The sequence below is a fragment of the Phalacrocorax carbo genome, chromosome 24 (assembly GCF_963921805.1).
Source record: "Phalacrocorax carbo chromosome 24, bPhaCar2.1, whole genome shotgun sequence".
NCBI classification, from domain to species: Eukaryota; Metazoa; Chordata; class Aves; order Suliformes; family Phalacrocoracidae; genus Phalacrocorax; species Phalacrocorax carbo.
The window spans coordinates 4,636,979-4,663,736 of NC_087536.1; the positions used below are offsets into that span (position 1 = coordinate 4,636,979).

Genomic DNA, 26,758 nt, shown 5'->3' on the forward strand with positions numbered 1-26,758 from the left:
ACTCCACATTAGAGTACCATCACGCAGCACAAGCAGACAAACCGTGCCGCGCTTACTAAGGAAGTGCTAAAGCACTGCCGGAAGAAAAAACCCTTGGTTTTTTAATAGACTTTGGTCTATAAAGTGCTCATGATTTCAGTCTAATGAACTGTGGCACAACAGTGATAACACAAATAGAGCACATCCGCATCAGTGCTGTCGAGCACCCTGAGACCAAAATTGGAAAAGAATGTAGTTATTTCTTCAGTTTCTCCCCTCTGGGACACTTCCTTGGGTTAGGAATGCTGCCAGAAAAGCCTGAGACACTCCGTAGGTTACCATATGCCCTTCCAGCACTTCAGTCAAGAGAGGTCTTGATTCTTGGAGTGGGAATCCACAGACCCAGGTTTCCCTGACGAGTCCTTGAATTCCACGCAGGTACTTAACAGCGTTGCAGGCATTAAAATTTCTCTCCCCAAACCAGACAAATCAGCGCTCTTGAAGGTCTGGGAGCTCTTCTGAAAAGCCTACATCAACCGTGCTCCAGTGTTGGAAAACTAAGGAGGGGTCGTGTGATGAAAACCCAGCTTCGTACATGGATTTTTTTCTTTTGAGAGCACAAAGCTGGCACCTGCCTGACAAGCCCAGACTAAAGCGCTCCCAGACCTTGGATCAGCCTGAAGCGCTCCCAGACCTCACATCAGAGCTCCATTTGGGCTCTGCCGCTGCCAAAATCAGAGTACTTTATTGGTTTCCATTACACAGGGCTGTAAGAGTATTTGTGGGCAAACAAAAACCAGCTGTAATCTTTTAGCCTCCCGACTCCCCTGTGTAATTTACGGCTGTGGCCTCGGATTGGAGAGAGGACATGGGACAGCTCGCTAACCAGCGCGGTTAGGCGCTCTTTCTGGCCCGCTTTGGTAGGCCAGCGGTGTAGCTATACCAGAAACCTGTGGAGAACCAGACTTGTTGCCAGATGTTGAGGGTATGCTGTCTTAGACCTAGCTTAAAATGATGGGTCAATAAAAGGTACAATTATTGGGCTACGCAGGCCCCCTTCCCTCTTTAAATGTCATCCCTCAGGATGAACAAGCTCTTCTGTTTATCTTTAGATAACCTTAATTTTTGCCAGGCTCATCAGGGAGGGAAGGAGTCTTACAACACTGGTACGGGAAAAGCTCACTTCCAAAGTGATGTGCCTACGCTGAAGTAACATTTCTCCCACTGAAACAAACTATTTTCACAGCTTGATCAGTTTATCAGCTGGAGTTAAGTGTTGGCACTTCTTGCCATGAGTAGGAGGAGCATTAGAGCAGGAAGAATTACTCTTTGCTAGAGCCACTAAATCCTCCTTAAATTATTTACTTATTAAATTACTTTTAATCCATTCATTTCAAAGGTGTCCCGGAAGTAGGAACAGAGGATGTTTGAAGAACACTAAACACGATACATTCAAATGCACATAAAACAGTGCACAGCACGTCAAAATAGCTGGAGGTGGATTAAAAAAAATCCGATTTCTGCAGTCAAAATTACTGAATTTAACTCTTGCATGCAAACAGCCGTCAACCCCGTTATAAAACTGCAGTGCATAAACTCTCAAGAGCGAAGAACTCTCAAAGTATTTCAATGCATATGTTTACACACACACACACATATATATATTTGTGTGTGTATATATATATAAACCCACAAAACAATGCGTCTGGGAATCCTATTAACCAAAGAAACCCCATCGTGACAACAAAGAGGGTCCCTTCTCCAGCATATTTACAACCCAATATGCTTGTCCATCTGATCTGTTTAATGCTACTTTGCATTTTATAGGGCAAAGACTATCAAGGCACTTTAATTTAAACGTTAAGGAGGACCTTCGAAGGAGCACGCAGACAGCTCTGTGCACTTGGGCCGTCACAGGCTCTTGTTTCTGCACCACAGGACCGTTTCCTTCATGCCCGATATACAAAAACTAAAGAGAAGCCCTCGTTCGTTGCAGCTCCCGTAAGCCCCTCTTGACAAATTCAAGAACTTTCACCCAAGAACTTTCACTTAAAAATTCGAAGCCACTGAAAGAAAAGACTGTATGTTTTCCACGGGGCAACAGCAGTCAGCTAGATTTGAACGCCAGATTTATAGCCTCTTAAAAGAAAGGCTGCTACTTTTATGGCTCTTAGAGAAAACAGCTGAATTTATTAGCCACACCAGGGGTGTTCCAATTATGTGCTTTACTTCTGCTGCATTACAGCAATCTTAAGAACAAAATTGCAGCCTGGGAGATAGACTCGGATAAAGTTACCTGCTGTGAAACGTTCGGTGTTGGGGTGGTTGTATATAAAAAGGGAGATGACAAGCATACTTGCAGGACGTCTTCAAACGGAGACGAGTTGGAGCTGTTCTGCAACCTCTCTCAGCAAGCAGGTAATGTGCTTGAACAACGTACCAGATTCCCTTTTTCCTTATTCAGTGCTTACAGATGCTTATATTAGAAGAAACTTGCATTAAAAGAGACTGCAAAGAGCACTTTTTAAGGAGCAGGGACATGAGAACCGAAACCGGCTAAACTGAACGCATCTGTCAAGTATCAACAGGGACTTTCATGGGACCTTTGAGGTCCAGATATTCTGAAAAACTCTGAAAGGGTGTTCAAAAATCCTAATTCAGATCTTCATCCAAATTTTTCAGATGTCAAATCTCTTTATAACGAGCTAATCCACACTTTGAGAGGCTCAAAATCCAGCTCTGGCTCACACGTAGGCACCGTGCCACCGGGGCGCAGATCACAACTGGAGATCCAGAAATGTAACATTTTCATAATTCTCTAAGAGGCAAATGGAGCTGTAATGTCATTATGAACAGAAAGGTGGTTTTTTTTCTCTCACAGGATGGAGAAGTCCAGGAAGATCTTTGTCAGCGTGCTCCTGTTCGTCATGTCTGTGGAAATCTGCTGGGCTCAACACTGGTCTTACGGCCTGCAGCCAGGAGGCAAAAGGAGCGCCGAAAACCTGGTGGAATCCTTTCAAGAGGTAGGTTCTAGCCTGTAAAACCACCCTGTTGCTTTAGCTCCGATCCCTTATCCGTAAAAGATGCAAGCAAAAAAGAGGTGACATAGGCTTTGCTGTATATGCGTATCTGTTTCTTTCCCCCCAAACATACACACACACATATATATATACACGCACACCCTCATTTTTTTAAATTAGTAATTGGCATTAGGGTAAGATGGCACCTGACAGCCTTGCATGAAGAACAGCGCTGCCTGCCGCAGCCAGAGCTTGGGCAGCCTGCTCCGGAGGAGAGATGGAAGTTCGAGTCGCGCGTTGAACCCGGTTGCATCTTCCCCGCTACGTGTCCGCCACTCTGCTCACGGGCTGTTGTACGACAACGTTCCTCCGGTTCACGGAGAGCGTCGCGATGGGCAGCCGTCACGTGGTAACCGATGGGCTGGGAAGCACTTACATGGCAAAGCAAATGTGAAAGGTTCTGCCCACCCGCGGTTTTCCCATCCTTTCCCATCCTCCACGCGCAGCCCCTCGTAGCAGCAGTTCGAACACCCTGGTTCTAAGCTGGCTGTAGCCCAACCACAGCGCCCGGGAAGGAGCCGCACTCAGATTGTGCGGTGGCAGTTTCATCTTCCTCTGTAACTAGGGGAGAGCTGCTTCAGCAGAAAAATCTCCCTTCATAAAGGCTGTATCCCTTCCCAATTCAGATTGCAAACGAAATGGAAAAACTAGGGGAAGTGCAGAGGACCGAATGCCCAGGCTTGTATCAGCGTTCCAGGTTCAGCGATCTGAAGGAAGCTATGGTAAGTAACGGGTTGTTTTTTTTTTCTTTTATCATCTGTGGGAAAATTAGGGGACTGGCCCAGGCTGGGAGGGTACGTGGAGTGGAAAAGGAAGAGGCAGCGCGTAAGTTAGTTCACATGTGGCAATGCCGGCTCTGCTCTCGTCGTCTGCATCATTCTCAATGCCTCAGACTTACAGTCCTAGGACAGGACTACGTTATTCTTATGCTCCCGTTGCAGGAATGTCCTTACTCACGAAACTAAAAGCAAAATAAAGTCAAACACATTCTACCTTAATACAAATCTATGCAGCATTCACAGATGCTTAACTTCAAAGGCACACTTTGCCAGCTGAAGGATCAAGCCATATGGAAGCTGCTGCTCCCAGGGTCCCTAGACTGGGAAATGTGTTTTCCATTAGATGCTCTAATGCAATGACAGCAGAGACTTCACATACAAACTAACTGCCATGGAAAGAATACTCTCAGGCTAAAATGTGCTCTTTAATTAATATAGCAACACCTTGATCAGGCCAGATGGTCACCGCTTTCTGGGAAGTGTCTCTGAGCTGTCCCAAAGATGAAACACTAAATCTCTACTTCCTTGTTGAGCCAAGACTGAAAGTTTCAAGTGCACACTCCAGCCTTTCACTGAGGAACCTGGCCTGAACAAAGGCTCATAAACTCAGTAACAGGAACGCAGACAGGCCAGAGTCTGACTTCCATTGGATTTTCATGCAGAAACTACCTAAAATCCAGTGGATTTTTTTTCGGTCATCTTTAATTCTATTTGTACTGAACATAAAATGGAATCTTTTTCCATGACTCTGGCTTCCAATAGCACTACTTACAGAATGAAGAGCCAGCAACAGTTACTTAATGCATTTAGCCTTCTTTTTTACTGCTAGAGACTATGTTAGGCAGGAAAAGATACCGGAATAATTATCAGGGTAGTTGAAATAAGTCCTTGATACTTCTTGATCATGAGGGAAATTTGGCCTTTCTTTGCAGAGCTGAAGCCCCCCCCCCCAGTCAGATTCTTAGGTTTGCTCAGAAACTGCCGCTAATCTTGCACATAAACGTGAAAACTGCTAAGCCTCCGCATCAAACACTTAATTTGCATGTCTTACACCTCTATCATAGCCTGAATTATATCGCCTTCTTATTTCTAGCTGCTTAATGACATTGCAAACAAACGAAACTTTTTCCAGATGCAGCTCTTCCGATGTGACACATTCCTGGAGTTGCTACAGGAATGTTACACAATGAACCGGGAGGGGTCTGGAAATGGTCCACCCCACGGAAAAATGTCCAATTATCTTCATCATTTCCTGGAGAAGCTGGTAGTGAGCAAACAAAAATCCACCTAGCTAAGGTACAATAGGGAAAAAATAACGTATTCAGAGAGCACATCTTTCCAAAACACCTCAGACTTTCAACTCGGAGGTAACAACATCAATAAATATCCAAGTAGGAGACCAGATCCAGCAGGATGCGACACAGGAACGCGGTTTCCATTCCAGCAGAACTAAGGTACGCAGAGACCCGTAACAGGGCAACCGTGCCGCTCCGTAACGGCCCTGTAACGCTTCTGCAAGCACAGCTTTCTTGTCTCTGCTATCTTGGCCAACTGCTTAAGCTCACAGAGCCGTTCTACATACTGACGCTTTGTGCAAGTTCACGCGTCTTGTCCTAAACCGCTGTCAGAGTGTCGCGTTCAACAGCTGCTGGGTTGTACTCCAAGAACTGCTGCAGCGGTGGAGCCCCTAACAGATGTAAAGCTGGTCACGCGCTTTGGGATGAAAAGGGCCATTATACGTGTCAGTTACATTATACGGTATGACCAGATCCACGGGCAGGTGGCAGAGAGATCGCGTCCGGTCAGATTTATGTCGTTCTAATCCTCCTCCCCATGGAGAGCGCAACGTGAATATTTTAGCATCTGACCAGGCTTTAAAATGCCAGCATCAAAGTTATTTCTTCTCTTTAAAAAAAAAGTATATGATGTGTGTTTACAGGAAAGTCTGATCGAAGGAGAAGCTGGACGAAAGAAGATTTAAACCCGCAAAGCCAAATGGAACAACGGACCCAGAATAGAATTTCAGCGCTATGTTAAAAACAAGTCCTCTTCAAATGGCCTCTGCTTAGATTGCATTGTGTGAATAAACAGTCTAAGCTGCACTTAAATAGTAGAAGATAATTGTTGTGTAGATTACTAGCTTGTGTGTAAAAGCGAACACGTTCTAGTCCGGTGGCGGACGCAGCAGCACAGGGTCTGCTTTGCATCCTGCAATGGAAACTTGGACGTGACGGCTTTTGTTTCACACATACAGACGATGCCTGGACAAAGGCACTGTCTGATCTCACTAATCTCTGGATAAAACGGTCATACAACGATGTCAAAAATCAAGAATAAACTTACTGTTGGACTGTAATTCCACTCATTCTTCAGCAGTCCATGTATGAAAGACTTTTATACGCTCTTTTTTTACTGGTTCACTCATAAAAACTACATTTATTTTTAAAACATATTTACAAATTTACAACAGTTAATGCATAAAAAAAAAAAACAACACCATAAAATGTATACACCTTGCTTTACAGACTAAATCTTATGTCATTTACCCAGAGAGCTGCAGAACCCCTTTCCAAAGCTTAGCTCTTACTCTTTCTTCAGAGCCAGTTTAAAAGCTGTATTTTTCGCGGATTCAGTTGCAGAGGACTAAAAGAAAGGAAAAAAGAAGGTATTTGCAGCCTGCAGAGGCGGGTTTCATAACTAAACCATCAAATCCAGGATCTCAAAACACTCACAAAAACACATTACACAACATCCATATTCTCCTGAATTCAAGACGAGCCTGTGCCAAGGTTTCCCTTGTCATTGAACCTTTGTCACACCAACAACGAGAAGCTACATCAATTAACACCAGCACAGTGGGGCTGAACCTCAGAGCCGCTGGGGACCTGCACCTCTGTTTAAAACATACAGAAGCTGCAGACCGTGCACGTGAAAAGCAAGTTCAACGTGCGCAGTCACGCAGGTTGAAGTGACGGCCTTACATGGGAACAGGCAGACCAAGACAGCGTAAACGGATGCTTTTCACCTCTTCCCTCTTGTTAAGCTCCTCCGGACTGCTGGGGGTACACGCTGTCCTGGAGGTGCTTTAAGGTAAGAGGAGCAGAATTAGGTGAACCTTGTGCCTTTGAAAAGCCCCTCTCCTGCCATGCAATCAACAAAATCACATCGTTTATTTTTTCTTTCTGATGTAGTCCTAGGAAACGCTCACCCTGGTCCGCTAGATAATTTGGTCTGCGACAGCAAGTATAAGATAGGGGAGATTTTTAATTAAATGAATCGAGAGAAAGGAGCAGTAATGGGTCAGGAATGTTTTCACTATAAAAAAAAAAGATTACAGTTAATTTACAGACATCTTAAACTTATTATTTCCATTTACAATTATAAAAATAAATAAGGAGAGAAAATCTGAGCCGTTATTACTACAAGCCTAACTCACTGTTAGTCTGTGGAACATACCCTGGGCTGCAGAGCGTGAAGGTTATTAGATAGATGCAGGTTCTCAAAACCCACCGCATATACACGACAGTATTTTCTGCCACTGCAGATCGCAGAGCTGTTCTCACTGGAATCGGTGTCCTTTCCTAATCCAATAATCCACTGAAATGGAAAGCTGTCTGTTTCTCTCTTCCCCTGATGTGGATTAGAGCCTGTAACATTTTTAAAGGAATTTTTCACAGCATGACAAATTTTAATTAAAAGCTCCAGAAAACAAGTGTTGAGCATATTTCTCCAAAGAAAAAAAAAAATCCTCTAAGACTTGAAATTTAACACTAGCTTTGAACAGCATAGCTATGAAATGGGATTAGATTTTGTCTTCTCTGCAGACTGGTTATTTAACTTTGAGATTTGTTTTATTCAAAACGATGAATTGGGTAGAAAAGCTGCTGTTTGCTCTCATTTCTGGTCTGCAGAGATGACTGTTCTCCTACTCCCATTTTTCGCCCTCCAGTTTAAAAGACATTAGATGACATTTCCAAAAGCATCTAATTAACATGGAAAGATGATTCTCATTTTGAAAACTAAGTAGGGAGACCTTAAACTGTCTCTGAAAATTAAATCTCAGAACTTAAGCCAGGTAGGTACTGTAGCAAAAGACCAGAACACTTAAAATCAGGGGTCTGGTGGGATTTCTCATGAGTGTGGGCACTTAATTCCACTTAATTAAAATCAGTCAGGTCCCATGCTTCTTCACACACTTAAATGCCCAACTGCCTTTAAAAATCTGACACTTAGAAGACAATACTTTTTCTAAAACTGGCACAAAGCCCTACATAATTTAGGCACAGCACAGAAATTCCATCTTGTACCTCCAAGCAAACGATGCTGACTTATATCAGCTAACATACCTCTTCACATACCACAGTCAGTAATATATTTAAGAAGGCTGAACTCCAGTTTGTGAGTTAGTTTGCTGAAAGGCAAGAAGAGGAAGCGGGAAGAGTTTACAGCACTTCAGACCCAGAACCAAAATGCCCAAAATATCTTGGGAAGGGAAATCTCACTCCGTACCCTTTAGGCACCCGCTGATCCTCTGCTTCCAGTTAGGGTGATGTCTCAGCTACAACAGCCTCCACCTGGCCAGACAAGCAAGGCAGCAAGAAGAAAAGCCTGAGCTGTGCAGACAGCAATGCCAAGATACGGGTTAAGGAACCTGCCAGGTGAGACAGCGCAACTGCAAGGCAGAGCATACAGGACGATACCATCTTCACGGCTTTTTAAGGAGCTGGCTCTACAGTAGAAGCCAAAGATCAGAATATGAACGAAAGGCCTGTTTCAGCCAGTGCTCACTTTACACAAAGCACTGAAGCTTCCCAGACTTCTGCCAGCACTGGGATGAGTTACAGCCACCACCCTGCTTGCTCTCCTGACTCTCTAGGTGACTTGGGCACCTTGCTAGCTCAGGTATTAGCACCAAGGATCAGCACTCAGAGACAGCAACTTCTTATCCCTAATGGCTGGCAGCTGCATAATCCAAGGAAGGAAAGGAGGGGAGAAGGTAACAAACCACTTACATGCTAAGTACTCTGTTCATAAACCTAGTCTATAAAGCTGCAAAAAAAATCAGCCAGAACCAAGTCTCCCCAAGCTAGACACATGATGTAAAGAGTCATTACAGATCAGCTGAAAAATTCTTCCCAAGGTCAGACTTTCTCCCGTGAGGTTTTTTTGCAGGGACTAACTCCCTCCTCCAGGAAAAAAACCAAACCTGCTGAATGTACATCTATGAGTTAAAGTTATTAAAGCAGATCAAACAGGTAGGGAAAAAAAGACTCAAAAAAAGTCCCTGGGAACTAAAATACCCAAAGCTGATAGCTAGTTTACCCAGACAGACCAGCCATTAGCTGGGATTCCAATGATGTCTCCCTTGTTTCTGTTGATTTACCAATGGAGTTAAAAGCAAACCCGCTCTGAAAAGGAAATGCACCTAAGAATGAGGTAACAGGCAGATGTAGAACAGGGAAAGGCACTGAATTAACAATAGGTGGTGTTAATATGTACTTTTCTACAATTCAGACCACATCCTGCTGTTCCGCCTAAAGCAAAATTCTCACGGAAGACAGAAAGTTCTTGTTCAAGTGAAGAGTTTCAGAGGGTCCTTCAGTTCATGTGCGCAGCAGAAGACAGACGGTGGTTACAAGAGGAAGAAGAAATGGACAAAAAATGAAAGACAAGAAACCCCTGTGGTTTTCAAGTCAAGCACAGTCTACATCCAAGAACGTAACGTGGAGCTGACAAGTCCTACAATGCACCAGAGAGAGGGGGTGAACCATGGTCAAGTTGTCCAGAAAGGTTTCAAAGATTTCCCTTAAGGAGGCAACAGCCCAGAAGACAGCTGTATGTGCACGATAGCAAACATGACTGCGGATGAATGTGATGTGACTGCAGTGCAACTTCCAGAAGGCCTCCAAACCTGTTTTGTGATCTGAATCCAATATGACCCTTGGATGGAAGCAATCTGTTTTACAGAGCCACGCAGGCAACAAAGTAAGCACAGCTTCTGCAGGTTTAACTGAAGTCACACTGAAGCCAAAGAAATGTATAAGTACAGAAGAAAGGACTACTTCAGTCTGAACAAAAAAAACGCCCAGGATTTCGTTGGTTTTGTTTTTTCCCTGAAAAAAGCTTTGCTGAGAAAAGCTTTCATTAGGTTTAGCAAACTTCAATTTTTCAGTAAGGCAACGGGCCCCATTTACGTCAGGTGAGCACAGTAACGGTGCAGTGGCCTGCAAAAACCCCAGCCCCACCGTATTTGTAACTACGACTGCGAGCAACACCCTCAGCAGGGTCTTTAGTGCATCTCCCCAGCTTCTACCAGATAACCAGAGCCTAAATGACAGTTACAGTTACCAAGCAAAATCATTTCCTGGAGGAGAGAGCCCATGACAGAATCTTCATCAATTCCGATGATAAATAAACAGGCCACAAGCGGTAACCAAAGCGCCAAGGTTGTGTATAGGTTCAGAAACAATCTTGGATCCAAATTCTCAGCTGGTCCCTCTTTATGATGAGTTTTTTGAAAGTTCAGGGTTTTTTAGTCTGAATCTGAACTTTGCAGGCAAACTCCCATGTTCCCTTTCACTATGGAATGCAGGAAACAACAGCGACGAGTGATTTTTTTTTTTTTTCCCCTTCCCTGGAAAATATCAGTGAAAAATAACAGCCATGACAAAACCTGTTTATAAATAGACCAGGCAGACACAGCAGAATAGCACAGCAAAATATTCTGCCTGAATGTGACAAGAGAATAGTGCTTCCAAAGCAAGAAAACCCCAAACTTCACTGGCTTTTCAGCTGCTGGGAGATATATAAAGAAGAAAACAGTGAAGTTCTTCACAATACATTAGTTCTGAAACAGGCGGTTTAGGAAAGTCCTGCTCTGCACAGCAGAAAAAGAGCTGCTCTATCTATCTTTCTATCTATCTAGATCTTCTAGGAGTAGAGCAGAGTAGAAATACACTTTGCAAAAGGATTTTAAACTGCATTTTCTTCTGGCTTAAGTGCTGCCCAAACTCCCTGTAAGCCTGCTGCGGAAGGGCAAGTCCCCAGGCGCCGCCGCCCTTCTGACAGAGCTCAGAGACAAGCAGCCCTCACCGGTGCAAAACGGATCTGCCCACCTTAGGAGTATTAATCACGAATCGCGCCCTGGTTTTTACCAGCAAGCTTCCAGAGGCAGGTCAGGCAGCCAGCAATGCTGTGTCTAAGGCCCATCTGCTCCATGAATAACTGTGATATTTGTGTTCAATTTTCGGTCGTCATGCCGCTGTGAGGGCAGGCTATTCTAACAGCGTGCAACAGCCTTTTCCTGCATGGATCACCTGAATTTAAAAACATTTAAACCTAAGATCATGTCACTTTTTTCTCTAAAGAAATAGAAAGACTGGTGCTGAATCCAGACAGAGCACGGAATAAATAGCTAAAAGAAAAATTAAACGGATTATCCCATCCTCCAAGGAAAGAAGAGCTGCAGAGAGCTGGCGTAATCCAAGCAACAGGGAAGTCGGTGGTTAATTGTCAAGTCTTTCACATGTGTCCTAGATCTAAATGGCTCCTTAAAGTCTAGGGGCTGTTAAAAACCCAGATCAAGGGAGGCTATAAAACAAAGTGCAAGTACTGCCATGAATGGGTGCAGGAAAAAAAAAAAAAAGAGGATGAGAATTATTTATATTTTAGTGAATTTGCCCAGCCAAAGTAAAGGTTACAGTAACTCTCAGACTTTGTTTCTGAGGTCAGGATATATAACTAGTTTTGTACCCTCCATCCTCTCAAAGTTGCTGGTACCAGTACGGTGCTGGTATCAGTGCAGCTTCTATTCTCACATATTCACTGGGGAGAAGCAACTTTTTACACCCTATAAAAAAGCACAAAGAAGAAATATTGTACCAAGTCCCAGGTGCAAGCACAAACCAAGTAGGCAACATAATTCAGAGAGGAATATCAACTGTTCTGTAGTGTTAAAACCAGAATCAACAGTGAAATTACGACCAAGTACTGGTGAACCTAAACTCTCCATTGGGAGTGAGCGACTGCCACTGCTCGAGCAGAGATGGTGTAAGGCAGAATGTCTGCACTTCATCTGAAATACATATGATGACTAGCAGGAAAAAAACAGACTTCTTATTCTGCTAACAACGCTCAGGTCTCTGCCTGCAATCAAGAACCTTAGGAGACTGCACATCACACACCGGCACCTGACATCTCAGGAGCCGACACTTCTCAGCTGAGGAATGGCTGCGATCCGTTTCACTTCATGCCTTGGCTACAGCGCTTGGCTACACACACTACGGGGGCAGGAGGAGGGATCAGTGCGTAAGTACAGCTGTAAAGCTGTAACGAACCTATGTGAAAATACTGTAGGACACATCTCATACTGGTGCGGCTTACCTTGTTTCGAACACTGGTGCAAATCACTACTGTGACAGATTTACACTAGGAATGAGCTGCTGAAATTGCATCAGTGAAAAAACTCGGGACAGACAAGACTAAGACAAGAATTCCAGTAGGGCGACTTCTCCTGTTATGTGATTAGTGTTTCAGTACTGGAAAGGTAAACGAGAGGTTGGGAATACAGTCACAGTCACAGGTCCTTTCCGTATTTCCCAAAGAAAACTCGAAGGTGAGTGAATGCGATGGCAGTTGAGATCACTAGTCTTTAGTGTCAGAGAGCCCCAGCATGTCAGTAAAAAGGAAGCAGTAATTTCACTCCAGGCGCCTGCCGTTACACCAGCAAGTGATGATCCTCACTGCAATCCTTGCTCTGAAGAGACAACGCTGGATTTTCTGGTTTTTGGGGGTGGAGGAGGAGGTTTGGTTTCCCGTCTGCTGGGTAGTGGTGGAGCAACCTGAGAAGACAGAACAAAAACACACAGTAAAAAGCATTACTGGCAAGTTAAGTAATTTTGCTTTCCCAAACAAGAAATCCAAAAGGTCCTGTATCACTTGATGTTTCTTTCAGGACCAAATCTTTGAACTTGGCCTCTCAGGACTACACGCAGTCGATGACAGGGGCAAGCAAGGACACGTCCCCAGGAGATAACAGAAGCAGAAATGTTTTAGTTGCTAGAATATGCTTCAGTTGCGGATATACTTTGGTTGCTTCTGACCTGCAGCCTGACCTCAAGTCCGAGCCATTTGTCCCTCTGTCCCACCTTTTTGTTAATCAGTAAAATGGCAATAAACCCATTTCCCTCGAGCTTTCAAAATTCAACTCTCTTTATCACGCTGGCTTGATGATTTGCACCAAGTATTGGTCAAAAGGATGTAAAATGCTTCCAAATCAGAAAGGTGCAGCTAACTTCATAAAACAGTAGCAAGTAAAAGTTCTGCTAAAGCAAGCCACGGCCCTCCTGCCCAGCACAGGAGCTTGCAGGGCACTTCTCCTTGCAGGGAACAGTGGGCACTGGTGGGTTCTTTCAAGCTGACTCTCTGCTTGTTTTAAGGGGCTTCCTGCAACAAAGCAGATGTGACAGGCCAGGTGAACCAGAAGCTTGCGTGGCTCACCACTTGCTTAGCCAAAACTGCCAAGATTTCAGGACTATTTTAACTGAAGGAGGACGGAGGCAACTTTACAACAACAACAAAGTAACAAAACCCTTCAGAAAATATTTTTACAACCTCTCTTTACAGCCCTTCAAATCCTTTTCATTTGGTTGCAAGCCAAGGTCAATGTTGCAAGCCAGAACATGTTAGTAATTAGTTTTCTTACAAGGCTCAGGGGAAGTAGGCTCTTTTATTAATCCTCTTGATCCAGTGAGTCCCATAGCACCCCTAGAGCTGGCAGATTTCTGCCATTCACGCCACCTACAGCGGCCATACTGCCCCTTTTCGGAAGCACAGTCAGTTCCGACCGAGTGAAGGGCGAAGTATAAAACCTCCTGTTTATCCCACGCTACAAGGCTTTATGCCAGTGTCAGCTCTCTCTAACAGAACTAAGTGATGCGCTGTTTTGTTGTCTTCCTGTGTTGTCAGAGGTAACATATTCTGTTAAGTGTGATCATTCTTTAAATTCTTTTTGATCAAATTTCAGTTCATCTCGCTAAGGTACTCAGTAAGCCCTCTCTGAAAACTGGGCTGGGGAAGACAATCACCCCTCCCTCCCTTTCACAGTTACAAAAGGATGCTTTCCGCTGCCTGTCACTGGTAAGCAATTACACTCTTGTGCATTTCAGGGGCAGATGAAATGATTCTGACACAATGGCCAGGGTATTTGCATGCTAAGTATCTGCAAGCCGTTCGGGATCCCACAGGGCAAGAGAAACGTCAGCGATACAGCGTTAAAAAAGTGGCAATTTGATGTTCCTGGAAGGAAACCAGCTTCATGAAAATGAGCAAAGGCTGTGGCTAAAATGGGGATATAATACAGGCTGTTTTAAGTGACTAATGACGCATACCTTGAAAAATTAGATTCTTCTGAGCTGAGGACTCAAAAGGAGACTTTCATAATTTCTGAAAACATGTCCGTTTTTTCCCCTTCTTTTTCAGGACCAGATTACTGTGCTGTTACGGTGATCGTGTTTTTGAAACTTTTTAATCATTCTGCTTGTTTGTTTTCAATTTATCTTCCCACCCCCATACCCAGTTTGCCTAACCAAGGACAACACAACTCCTTCTTGAAAGAAGAGGGACTGCACTTGATCGCCCTTCTCTTGAAGCAAAGAACTTTTTTATTCTTTTGCGGTTTCAGGGAGTGAACCAGTAAAATGATTAGAGAAGTTTCAAGTAGCACCACCCTAGAAGCAGCTTGGAAAATTCCACTGGTGTCTCTTTCTCAAAAGCTGTTTTGCAAAAAAAAAAGAAAAAAAAGAGATGTCAGCTCTCATTTCCTTACCTCCACAGAATTCCTCGGGTTGCTGTTCTCATAGGGTTTGCTCTTGGGCGGAGGTGGGGGTGGGGTGCTCTGTAAGCTAGCAGTTGCCAACCCATCAGCTTGCAACGAGGGAAAACCTAGAAGCAACAACAATAAGAAGAAACTACATTAAAGTAGGTGGAAAAGGAAGGGGAAATGGGATTGACCTTGTAGAATTTTAAGGGAGAATCATTTAATATCTCGTGCTTTCGATCTGCTAACAGTTCTCTGCTTTAGTAGCTAAATACGAATGGATATGTCAAAGTAGTCACAGTCGTGCCTCCCTTAAGTTCAGAATGCCCAGGAGAGTGCTACCCTCACCAAATGAATCTAAGTCTATGTGAAAAATGCATGCCTGAGAGAACAGAAGATTGAATCCATTATCACATTTGCAATGTTCCGTGGGGTTTCCTTTCAGCCTGGGCCCCAACCTGAGAATTCACTTTGATTTTAACTCCAGTTGATGGAGTAGGTAAGTACCCAAACTTCAGAAGAATTCCTGCTTCAGAAGCTGTCCTGCTACTAATGCAATTAAAACCACTTGCTAGGCAGAAGAGTGAGGTTTCACACTCTTTTCACGGACCTCTCCTCACACAGTACTCCTGCATTTGTTTGTGTTTCTGATTGTCTCCCCACCCCGATATGTATTTTTTTGTTTTAATCCTCTCACAACAATTTTATGCTAGTTTAGTTCATTTATCTACAGTGGATTCTGAATTTATATCCATGTTACAGGAAGGACAGTCAGGTCCTACATATGAGCTTCTGTTCCTTTACGAAAAGAGCAGTAGAGTGAGAAATTCAATGGCAAGCAAGGAAGTTGTCAGTGGTGACGCTACAGTTGTTTTTATACCTTAGCCGTATTTATGTGTTGCTTCATAATTAACTACAGAGCAAGGAAGGTAACTGCAAATTATGCATTTTGCTAATTCTTCAAGATAAATTCCTTCTCTTTCAGGTATACCATTTATCAGCTGAGTTTCCAAGCTGCAGAGCAACTCCTCCTAAAACTTTTTGCCACGCATTTGGAGTTTTGTTCATTAATTAACAAAGCCTTCAGGGCTTGCCCAGAAAATTCAGCCATAGACGTGATCGGAAATACCATGCTGGATGGGTGCGGCTCCATCCACTGAATTGACAGGAGACATTCCTCTAGTACGCGCTAGTAACCACCTGACTTGACGCATTTACAAGCATCTCCACTGACTGCATGTGATGCTCACCTTGAGGTGAATATACCCTCCCACACGTCAATACGGGAGAAAAAAAGAGAGAAACTGATAAAGATAAGAATTGTTCTCTGGAATCCATCTAATATAATAATTTTAACAAGTGATATGTAAGTTAACAAGTAACAGAATCTGGCGGCATTATCTCACAAAGATGTCTATAAACCTTAACTGCCCAGAGTCACTTTCTGTGAGCTACTTCAGAGCAGTTCCTCCCTCCCTCTCTCCCTCCCCAGTGAAACTATCTCAGCAAATCACAGTTCCTACTACTGCAGATACTGCCCTGAAGCGTGCGGCAATTGCTCTGTAACAGGACTTACTTTGGGTTCTTGGGGTTTTGGGGGTGATGGGTGGTGGGCTCTGAGGAGTTGATTGCTGGAGCGAAGAACCCTGCAGCAAAGTCAGTCTGTTGTCTCCTAATTGAAGACTCTTTGGCCTTTGTGCTTTTCCTGACATGCCCTGGTTGAGACAAAGCGTAAACAGAACCTTTAGAAGTCAGCAGGATTGCTGCACACGTATCAGGTAACCGGACCTGTCACAAAGGCATCAGCGTGCTCCAAGAAGAGCCACGCGTAAGAGAGAAAGGTGCATTCAGGTGAAACGTAAGAGCGAAACCACTGCCCTGGCTAAGCCGTGTCAAAAGGCATACACGGTGCTCCTATGACACGTCCAGTTTTCTGTGGGACCTTACTAACTGGGTAGCAGTAGTAAACTGTTTTTAACGACCTTACTGCATTAACTAAGATGTCAAGCTGAAAAATTGCTGCATTTGACTAGCAGTTCTGTGAGCAAATTGTGGGGGAAAAAGTCTTACCGAGAAAAAAAAAACAAAACAAAGAAATTCTGGGTGCAAGTCAGGACTGCTAGTATCATCCAGCTCCTTCGGGCTGCGAAACAGGTCTATTTCAGGCTTTGCAGAGCAAACCCCTTGCATTTGGGGCTCGGGAGATGTTGTTCCAGTTCCTTCCAGTGTCACGTGTGTCCTCTGTGCTCTTCACTCAAATCATGAGGCCACCTGAATATGGTCCCAGCAGTCCAGTGCACGAATATGACGGTCCTTTTATATTATACATTATTGTATTGCTTTACAGAGAAGGCTGCAGACATGTAATTAAACTCACTGGGCTCTTTTAGAGATCAATTCTCCATCATTGAACAGTTCAGGATTTCTCACTGCGCAGAAGGGACCACACATTGGTGTACAGTGAATATAAAACTTACAAAGACCAAAGCTGCTGGACTTACAGCAAGCCTCTGGTTCCCTCTGGCTTTCTAGCTCCCCAGCAGCTTAATCAAGGGCTGCAAAGAATCAGTCTGGCCAATTCTTGTGCTGTACTATGCAGCTTTGGAACAGACCAGCTATAAAAAACAGTTTTCTCTGTACTTTGCAATGTTTTTAAGCATGAATATAACCCTTAACTGCACATTCACTTCATAAGCTGATCACACATGTAGTCTGTACCATGGGTATTCTGGTTTGCGTGCCTCAGCTCTCTGCAATGCAAAGTCTTGGACAGACATGCCGTACTGCCCGAGCGAACTGGTCGATACAAAGGGGCTTGCTCTCAGATCTCTTCCCTCCAGTTTTACTTGGTGAAGTGATCAGCAGCTGACACCAGAGTTTGTGGGTTAAACCCATTTAATTCTTCCAGGGGCAGGGGGCCAGGCCTCCTGAACCACTAATATTTACAACCCCAGATTTTCCTCTTGAGTGGAAAGCCTATCAATACCGAGTGACATGATTCTAGAACCACAGTTCCCCTTTTTATAAATATTATGCAGACTCCAAGTGCTGGCAGCATCGCTCAGATTTGATGAGAATTCCTGAATATATAGCAGCATAACCTGTTCCTGCCAGATTCGGTTGAGATCTTGGGAGGGAATGGGAAATAGAAGAACTCATGTTTTCTTATTATTTACGCAGCCTCTGTTAAGTCAAATTAGTATTGCTGAACCACCAGCTTAAATACTCGGGTGCCTAATTCTCGCATACTCTCTGACAGCGTAACATAGTCTTAGCATAAATCAGGATAATACTCCAAGGTCATATAACTCTATACTTTTGGGCCGAAACTTATCCGTTTGCATCAGGTGATCATTCTGAATCCCACTGTCAGCCCGAATGCCTAACAGTCTCCAATATATTCCCCATTACAACACTCCTGTGGGGGCAGAGATTCTCTTTCATTCCTCTTTCGCAAATAATTTACTCAAGGACTAAACTCCTGCCCTCATGCAGGAGGTCTGGAGCAGAACACAGGCTGAAAGAACGAGTTTTTCAAAGTCCCAAGCTGGTGACCTAACTACCAGACCATCTTTTTTCAACTCCCCAATCTATCAAACTAATCTTCACCTTGCAGTACATTTGATTTGTGCAGTGATGTTGACTGATAGCAGCTGAACATCTGGCTTGCCAGCTGGATTTTTGAGTGGGCTAGCAGTATCCGCTTGTTCCAACAAAAACAGAACAATTCTGCATCGTGCTGAGTGCATCACGCAGTCCTCTGCCCCTACAAGAAACGAGGGCACTGCGCACCCAGATGAAACATCAGTGCCTCGTGCTTCCAGTTTGTACCTCAAGCCAAACCGCGGTTCGGTCTGTGACACAAGTTTTCCAAGTAAAAAAGTAAGAATTGCTCAGATGACCAAGGCTTTTGGTATTTGAACCCCTCCCGCTATTTAATGAAGTTCCCAATGACAAGCATGGCTGAAAGCAACGGAAACACTAAAAATCTCCTGCTGTGGATTTTATTATTGCTATTATTATTCTTTTTTTTTTTTTACCGTTTTGGAAGTCAGTTCCATTTCTGGCTCCTTCTCTACGATCACCTGAGACTTGCTAATACTCCAGTCCTTCCGCTTGAGTTTGCTAATCCGGTTATCACCATCATCTTTCATGGGCAGTTCCTCAGCTCTGGAAGCTGTTGATACTCTTCTCTCCAAGAGAGGCTCCAGAATAGATCTGTGGCCCAAACCGAGAGAGTGAAAAAACATGAAACATTAGTCCATCAGACATTTAAAGCGCTGCCTGTTGGAAAGCTCTGACCTCTTAGCTTCACATGAGATTAATATGAAAAACTGCGTTATGACCATGGAATTTTCAGTGAGCTTTGTGCTCCTAAGTTACCCCAGTAATTTTGAGTATAGTGCCTTATGTTCAAGATAAAGCGTGATCTACTTGCAGAAGGAGCCAGACCTGCATCTTATGCTGAACCCTCCCACTGAGTCTGCTGCGTGACCCTGAGCAAGTCGCTTAGACTCCCTGGCTATCACAGATGCAAACTAGACGTACAGAGAACCACCATCAGGAAATGTTTCCGTGTGTGGCAACTCCTTTTAATGCCACGTACGCAGCTGCAAACAGGTAGGTGGAACAAGTATATCATATGACTATGCACCTCTTTGCAGACCTCATCAAACTAAATTACCTTGTAGCATTTTACACCTGTTTTCCAGCATTCCTGGGAAACAGAAACAGTGTGCATCTGAAACGCACTGCCTTCATCCTTCTTCAGGATCATGCAGATAGTTGGGACTCCAGGGAGAGCCAGTCGTGGGTTCCATTCCCAGAACTGTCCTCACCTGTGCTTCAAACTCCCTATCCGTAAAATGGAATAACAACATTGGCCTCCATTTAAAGTTTTAAATGCGTAGGTATTACTATTGTGCCTGGAATAAATCTCCATTTTAAGAGTAACTAATTCCGACAAAGGCATATCCCCACTCTTGGAAATCACATGTAAAGGCTGATCACTAACCCGTCTGAACCTGGCCGGGAGGAAGTGCTGTCAGACGACGTGGAAGATGTAGAGACCACAGAAGACGCCACGGATGTGACAGAGAGCCGTCTCAGCGTGGAAGACATGATATAGGGCAACACGACGGAGCCTGACCTGCTCTGTTTCCTTTCGGTGAGGGAGGGAGGCTGCAGACGAATACGCTTGTGATAAATCATGTAACACTCACTCACTCACTCACAAGTGGGAAAGGGGAAAACTTTGTTCCATTAAGGCAAAATACTAAATAACCACATATGCTTACCAAAGTTATTACACCATACTGTTTCTCCACCTTCTTCTTCAGCTCTTTGAAACAGGCTGTCAGTCTGTCATGTAGAGGCTTCAGCTGTTCTGTCAGCTTCTCACCATGGATCCTAATCCCTTCTGCCAACAGCGGCATCTGAAAGGAGGAACAAAATTAAGCTACGAAAGGACAAATCTGCTCTCCTGTTCCAGGAAGGAACTTTCTGCGCATGTTGCATATCTCAGATAGAATCAAAGGACTCAATTCAATGTGTTTTGAGTTTGCAGAGGCAGAGAAGGCCTCATAGAAAGACTCATAACTTGTGACACTGTAGCAACTTGACTGTTTGTTTGAGCTCCGTGGGTTCAAGAAGCCATGGGTTCCCCATCTGCACCTACGGTTCCCTCTTCCCTACTTAGATTCCATTTTTCTGCTTTGGAAAACACAGCATGTTAAATGCTGGAGTATCGCTTCTTAGCCCCCAGAGCTGTATGACTGTGAGGTAGCTTTACCTGGGCTCTCTTGTATGGAAATAGGTAAAACTGGTCTGGGATGCAATCTGCATTACAAAAAAAAACTAGGCTGATTTTTTATTGCTACGCAGGTCAAAATAGACAACTTGTCATGGTCAGACTGACAAAACATCAGGTTTGATGATTTCATGAAAAAGTAACAGATATTTTGTTACACTCACGAGGGGATAATCTATGCCACTTTGGCAAATATTCCAGAATAACATTTCAGAGCAACACAAGGTACATGGAACAGTCTAGGCTGCAATTTCCTCAGAATAAGAACCAACTGTGCACACATCCAGATTGTTCTTATAATATTTATCTGCATTATCTCTCCAATACAATGATGCTGGAAAAACATCTGCACTCGTACACCACAGTGCTTCCACTTCTTTCCCCATACGATACCTGTAGAGCAATTAGCTGCTTAAGCAGCTCAATTTTATCTTGATCTTCAGGATGTTCTTGAAGATACTTCTCTGTGAAGAAGGCCTGAAAGCAAAGAGAGAAGATGATACGGACACTACGTTGCTTTCACGGCTAACTCTGAGTGAAAGATCCTTATACTTTAAAAGCAATTAATTGGTGTTATACCTCATAGCAAAGTTTGTTTTCAATATCTCCCTGACACAAAGCTGAGGGACAAAGAACCATTTATTGGGAAACAGGAAGAAAAGAGAGGGTTTTTTGTTAGGAAAAACCAAAACAGTAACCAAACCACCCCCAAAAAAACCCCACAAATAAAACCCCCAACCCCCCAAACAAACCCCAATTTTACTATTTTTTCAGTGAAACACTGACATATAGAAAAAGTTACTTCATCACAAGGGTTTTCTTCATCTTCAATTCCCTTCTCATAAAAAAGTATTGATTTGAATAATCAAGGCTACATTACTTGTCACTCAAATGAGAGTAGCAGCACCGGCCTCTTGAGTTCTCACTTCCAGAACTCTCAATTTTATCACCCAATGACACTCAAACAGCCTCAGCTGCAGAGGGTGAACAGGCCATCTCCCGCCTGCAATTTCCTTAAGCTTTATGATTTAAGCCCTTAAGTACAACATTTTCACATGGGGCTTGTTATGACGATTCCGTAAAAATAAAGACCGCGTTGAGAGTTTGACTCGCAGTTTGATTCAACAAAGCACCTTTAGTCTACACTTCTTATGTGTTTACCTTTAATCAACAGAATCTGGTATCAGCTGAAAGTTGAAGAAACACAAGCACACTTCCCTGGACTGAAGCCTTAAAATTGTGCCAATTCACATTACGTGCTGCAGGGCATTGCATTGAAATGTATCACAATTCCTGGCCAGAAGAATTAAATTTTTTTTTTCCTAGATAAAATCCATAATAATTTTTCATTTGGTTTTAAAACGCGTCTCATCTATTTCAGCCCCTGCATATATTTCTTAGTTCTGGGTTCCATTAGCTGGACCGTATGTACAAGTGTTTATAGCCCGGTGGTATGACTCCGACAAAGGCTGATGTCAAGAGGAGGTTAGCCTGTGAAGGGACTGCCGGGTAGGTCCCAGTGGATTTTTCTTGAAAGTGTTTAATTATTGCAAGAAGAAAGCGCATGTTAAAAATGCAGACTTTGGCTTTTGGCTACAATGAAACAATTAAAACTCAAGATTTTAGCCGCCCACAAAAGCCAAATGTTCTGTACTGATCTTCAGTTGAAATAGGAAAATATGAACCAGAAATGAGTATTTCCAGATGTGGTTACAGATACTTTGTGTTTCCTAGTTTTAACTGCTTTCCCACTTCTGTAATTCTAAACTTTATGTCAACCTTAATTCATAAAATGGGAGGATTTAGGGCCAAATTCAGCCCTGGCAAAGTATGCAACTGCTCTGGAATCAGCAGGGTTAGACCCCAGATAAATCAGACCCTCTTCCATTTAACTTCATTTCATGTGACTGGAACACATCTGAGAAGAATTAAATGTGTTCTAACACCATCTCTTCAGTTTGTGCAAATAAGCAATGTATTTTGTGCTGGGAATACTATCATTAGATACTGGGAATAAACAGCTTAAGTTAAACATCACAATAAAGGAAGAACATACGCAGTTCAACTGAAGTCAGCTGAATAAACCTGGATAGGAAACATTGGGTTTTTTTCCTGAAATATATGCTCTTTGCTGCAAGGCTCCACAGACAGATTATCTGCTGGAAAGAAATCCTCATTTGCCTCACCATTCTATATTAACAGAATGGAGAATTATAGATTACCATTCTGTATGAATAGAATGGAGAAATGTTGGCTCTTTCGCTTTTCTTTGTTACTTGCACCCATCGTGGGGCTGACCAAGCACCCCAGTGTCCCCATGAGGTAGGACCATGTTGTTATCACCACTGTAAACGAGGCCCAAATTGCTGGATCGTGCACCTCTGTGGCAACGGACAGCACTAAAACTAAACACTAAACCACTAAAGATGTGAGGGATTTGCACCTTCCAATCTAGGGAAAATCTCTGATCTTTGTTCTCCTCTTCTTTGAGCTCTGAACAGAGAGTGCGCTACAGAATGCGCTGCGTCTGAGTAACAGCTGAAAACTGAACTTGAATCTCCCATGTCTCAGTTCAGGTCTTGGACATTGCAGAAGTCAGACCGAGCTACAGATAAACGTGAAAAAGACCTTTTCATAGTTGGTGTATCCCCCCATGACTGCTGGGTCCACAATCCCATTCAGGAGCATGGAGAGAGGATGTACAGGAAGACTCCGGTCCCAGACATGCTGTTGGACAATGTTGCTGATTTTCTCATTGGTTAGCTCCATCGTTTCTATGGCGTTCTCCAAGGGGCTGATCTCTTCCTGATGGAAAGAAGAAACAGAATAAACCTTCGTTCACCTCCACCAAATAGGAAGTTAAATAACTTAACCAGATAGGAACGGCAGCCCAATAGTTTCCAGCAGAGGATTTTGGACCCCCCGTGCTAACTATCTTGCCATCAGAAATGAATGCAAGAACAATCTTATACCTAAACCTGAAGGAACAACAGTTTAGGAGTTGGCTGCTGACTGTGGAGTATGTTACAGAAGCAGCCGCTCTCCCGAGCATTACACAGTCAGTGCAGAGCTCTGCTGCCTCGGGTAGAGCTGTCTGCAGAATGGCATAAAAGGACAAGCACATCAAGGGAGGTAGACATGTGCTTTTATGTGAAGCAGAAGTTATTGGTGTGCCACATCTAACAGCAGAAGGACTAGCAGTCCTAACTGTTGCAAGACTCTCTACTCCACGAAAGATCGGAGGGGTTGAGATCCAGCCCATATGCAGAACTCACCGTTGTAACCTGTTTGACTTCAAACCACTTGAGAATGCCTGGAAATGAATACGCTGTCGTATAGGTTGTCCTTTCTATCCACATATTCTAGTAAGAGAAGGAAAAAAATCTAAGACGTAAGGAAAATACTGGCCTTGCAACTCAGTTCTCTTCTGCAATAGAGCACGGAACCAGGCTTTCAGCGCTAGCTGGCAGGACTTACACAACAACTTTCACCTTCACTAATCGGGATGGAACCCAGTGTTTTTGGCAACAAATACTACCTCTACTATGTAAATGGTATCAACATTAGCAGCAGTAGGCCGTTATCCTCCATGAGGACCACTATTAGCAGGACTGGATTATGGCATATTTAGCCAGAGTTCTAGGCAACATGCGCAGGCACTACACACAAGGAACAGAACGCCTCACAGGCAGCAAGGAAACGTGGGATTACACGGTATCCACGGCTCACTCTCCACCGCACATCTTAGAAGTTGGCCTGCGGCTGAACTGATCCTTCACGGTTAGAGGGTGGCCTCCTTAAGGATGGCTACATCATCCACAATCCACCAGACACACAGCTGTGCTCTGCAGGAGGCTGCACTTAGACAGCACCATATTTACAGATTCTAGATCAAGGGTTTTGAGCATTACAAACTTCAGCTACAGAGCCCCTTGACATTATCACAGTGGCTTTACATAAAGATCGCGATGTGAACTGCAGCCCTTTGCTTCTCCTACATTTTAATAGCAAAACTCCATTGCCACAGGTGGAGGAAAAAAATAGTGACAGTGCTGCTCAAAATACCACCAAATAAATGAACAACTAAATGCATAGAAGTGTTTTTTCATAGCACAGACCACAGACCCAAGCCAGCTGGCATCAAAAGCAAAGGACTCACAGCAAACTCGTTGTCTGGATCTTTTTCTCCTTTCCTGACTGGTCGGGAGTGCGTGAACTGCTGTACCTCGTTTGCTCTGTAGTAGCTAGAAAGAAGCAGAGTAAATGGTGAGTCTTCCCACCTCCCATCCTCCTCCCAGGAACGTTCTTCTGGTTCCTCTCAAAACCAACCACGTCTAAACTGGACTGTGCAATAAATTTACACGAGACACAAAGGCAGTCCACCTTGTGCCTAGGCTAGCTGAGCAAATGTTGAGGGAAAAGGAAAAGAAATTACTTTAAGATCTGTTCAGGAACAGGCTTGTCTTTATAATTAGGTGGCAGGTTCATCACAGGCTTCACAATAAAGCACTGCACATCTGAGAAGCTGTAGTTAAGGATGAAAAACTATTAATCCTTTTGGGAAAACAGGAGAGGGAGAGGAATACCCTTCCTGTTTACATCAAATGTCAGACTTCTCAACAATTCCCTGTGCTCTTGTCATGTTTGATGAAAAATACTTAGTAGTTCATCAGCAATCACAGGCATTATATTGCTGCTTGTAGTTTGTACGCTCCTCGTGAACTAAAAGCCCAAAAAGATAAGGGCTGTACGAATACTTCCAACTCTGGCAATTCCCTGGTGAACTGCTTGGGAAGCCTGGGTGCTACTGAGTTCTACTTTGGGGACAGGAAAACAAGATTCCGCACTAGGTTCTGTAACGGATGCATCTGCCTCCTCTCTCTCCCCCACTGCCCCGCAGTTATTTGTCAGATTCTTCCAGTACAGCGAAGCTGCCTCTCCCTCCCAATTTTTAAAGCAATAAAGCTAACTGAAGTAGGCTGTTTTTAATCAGTGAATATCTACTTCACCTTCAGCTTTTGCACCTGTGAACCATGACAGAAATTTAAAAATAATAATTAAAATATTATCCCCAAGCACAACAGCTTACAATGTCGTTCCTCTGGAGTTCTAAGGACTGTATTGAAGGCTTTACAGAAGTAAAAACCTGTATGGAAAAGCAAAGCATAAACAATTTGACCCGCTTAACAGATAATTTCTGTGAATCACCTGCCAGTTGCACTGTGAAGTGGCAATGTTTTACTGGTGGGCAGGGCAGCCCCATACATCCTTTATTTCACTGAGGGTAGTTCTAAACAGCATTTTGGAAGCAAAGCCAAGGTCATTCTGCCCGCACTGAAGAGCCAGATGGATACTAGCCAAATCTGAACCCAAAACTGCATAGCCACATTAGATCAAGCACTGAGCCCAAGCTAATATATTCCTTCTCTCAGGAGAGCTTATTAGCTTGGGCTTCATGCCATGCTAAGCATGCTACACAGCTTCTATTTCAAAACTGGTGGAAGACTAGCCTGTTTGACGGTGTAGGCATTCCCTGAGACAGTACAGCTCCCTCGGTATCTCCAGTACGCTGTTATGAAACAACCAAAGGAAGAACAAGACATTTTATCATAAGAGAGCGATGAAACGGATTCTAAGCAAAAGTAAAAAAGAGCCTGAAACAACAGAGGTTGAAAAAGCATGAAATTAAAACCAACTACAGAACCATCAATGCCAGCCTAACACAACAGTGATTTGGGCACTCAAACTCCTCAACTTTTCAGAAGGTGTTTGTAAGAGTCCGAGAAGAACCTGTACCAAATCCAAGCTATGCAGCTGCTCCCCTTTACAGTGGGGCTATGCCAAAGACCCGGAACCAAACACCCCCAAACTTTTGGAAGAGTTCAGATCTGGATCCAAATTTTGCAGTTCAGGTTCATCTTGAGCCAAAAACATTAGAACAAATACAAACAGATGCAAAGGAAGTAGCTGAAACAAAGCAGCAATAGAAGAGGCATTTTTTGATACCAAGTTTGGTCTTGAATGAATTTTAATTTCCTATGTGGATTCAGTGCTTGGCAGGCTGATTGCAAGGGAAGCATCTGGTATCACTGCTTGAGTTGTGCCTTTGTACACAGACTTTTAAGACCAAAATGGACCATCAGATTCTCTAGTCTGGCCTATATGTCACGGGCTAGAAGCCCAGTAACTTGGTTTTTACTGATGTACATCTTCCAGGAGCACATCTGCTATTGACTGGAAGTCACAAACAAGAATCTGAAGCACCTTCACTAGGTTGCGATCGGTCACGCTCACA

At 43.7% G+C, this 26,758-nt stretch overlaps 2 protein-coding genes across 3 annotated transcripts in view; one reads left to right on the forward strand and one right to left on the reverse strand.

Moving 5' to 3' along the window:
- Nucleotides 1-2,352: 2,352 nt before the first annotated feature.
- GNRH1 (gonadotropin releasing hormone 1) lies at nucleotides 2,353-6,183 on the forward strand. The gene is made up of 4 exons (XM_009509159.2): nucleotides 2,353-2,397; nucleotides 2,861-3,002; nucleotides 3,686-3,781; nucleotides 5,778-6,183. Exons 2-4 carry the CDS (start codon nucleotides 2,862-2,864, stop codon nucleotides 5,817-5,819), a joined length of 279 nt encoding a protein of 92 aa, XP_009507454.1. The 5' UTR covers nucleotides 2,353-2,397; nucleotide 2,861; the 3' UTR covers nucleotides 5,820-6,183.
- Nucleotides 6,184-6,254: 71 nt separating this feature from the next.
- DOCK5 (dedicator of cytokinesis 5) overlaps nucleotides 6,255-26,758 on the reverse strand; it is an 87,454-nt gene continuing 66,950 nt past the window's right edge. The window contains exons 42-52 of one of the 2 annotated variants that reach the window (XM_064472491.1): nucleotides 24,899-24,980; nucleotides 24,623-24,707; nucleotides 23,739-23,825; nucleotides 23,092-23,268; nucleotides 20,857-20,940; nucleotides 19,952-20,089; nucleotides 19,669-19,835; nucleotides 18,740-18,872; nucleotides 16,231-16,369; nucleotides 14,664-14,779; nucleotides 6,255-12,678 (exon numbers count right to left, since the gene is read on the reverse strand). In XM_064472491.1, coding sequence (XP_064328561.1) covers nucleotides 12,577-12,678; nucleotides 14,664-14,779; nucleotides 16,231-16,369; nucleotides 18,740-18,872; nucleotides 19,669-19,835; nucleotides 19,952-20,089; nucleotides 20,857-20,940; nucleotides 23,092-23,268; nucleotides 23,739-23,825; nucleotides 24,623-24,707; nucleotides 24,899-24,980 — 1,310 coding nt within the window. In that variant the 3' untranslated portion in view covers nucleotides 6,255-12,576. Of the gene's footprint in view, nucleotides 12,679-14,663; nucleotides 14,780-16,230; nucleotides 16,370-18,694; nucleotides 18,873-19,668; nucleotides 19,836-19,951; nucleotides 20,090-20,856; nucleotides 20,941-23,091; nucleotides 23,269-23,738; nucleotides 23,826-24,622; nucleotides 24,708-24,898; nucleotides 24,981-26,758 lie in introns of both variants that reach the window. The other variant, XM_064472490.1, reaches the window with a different exon arrangement.

Coding starts and splice junctions, on each gene's coding strand:
- GNRH1 (XM_009509159.2), top strand. CDS start 2,862: ATGGAGAAGTCCAGGAAGATCTTTGTCAGCGTGCTCCTGTTCGTCATG. Junction 3,003..3,685: donor TGGTGGAATCCTTTCAAGAG/GTAGGTTCTAGC, acceptor TTCCCAATTCAG/ATTGCAAACGAAATGGAAAA. Junction 3,782..5,777: donor GCGATCTGAAGGAAGCTATG/GTAAGTAACGGG, acceptor GTGTGTTTACAG/GAAAGTCTGATCGAAGGAGA.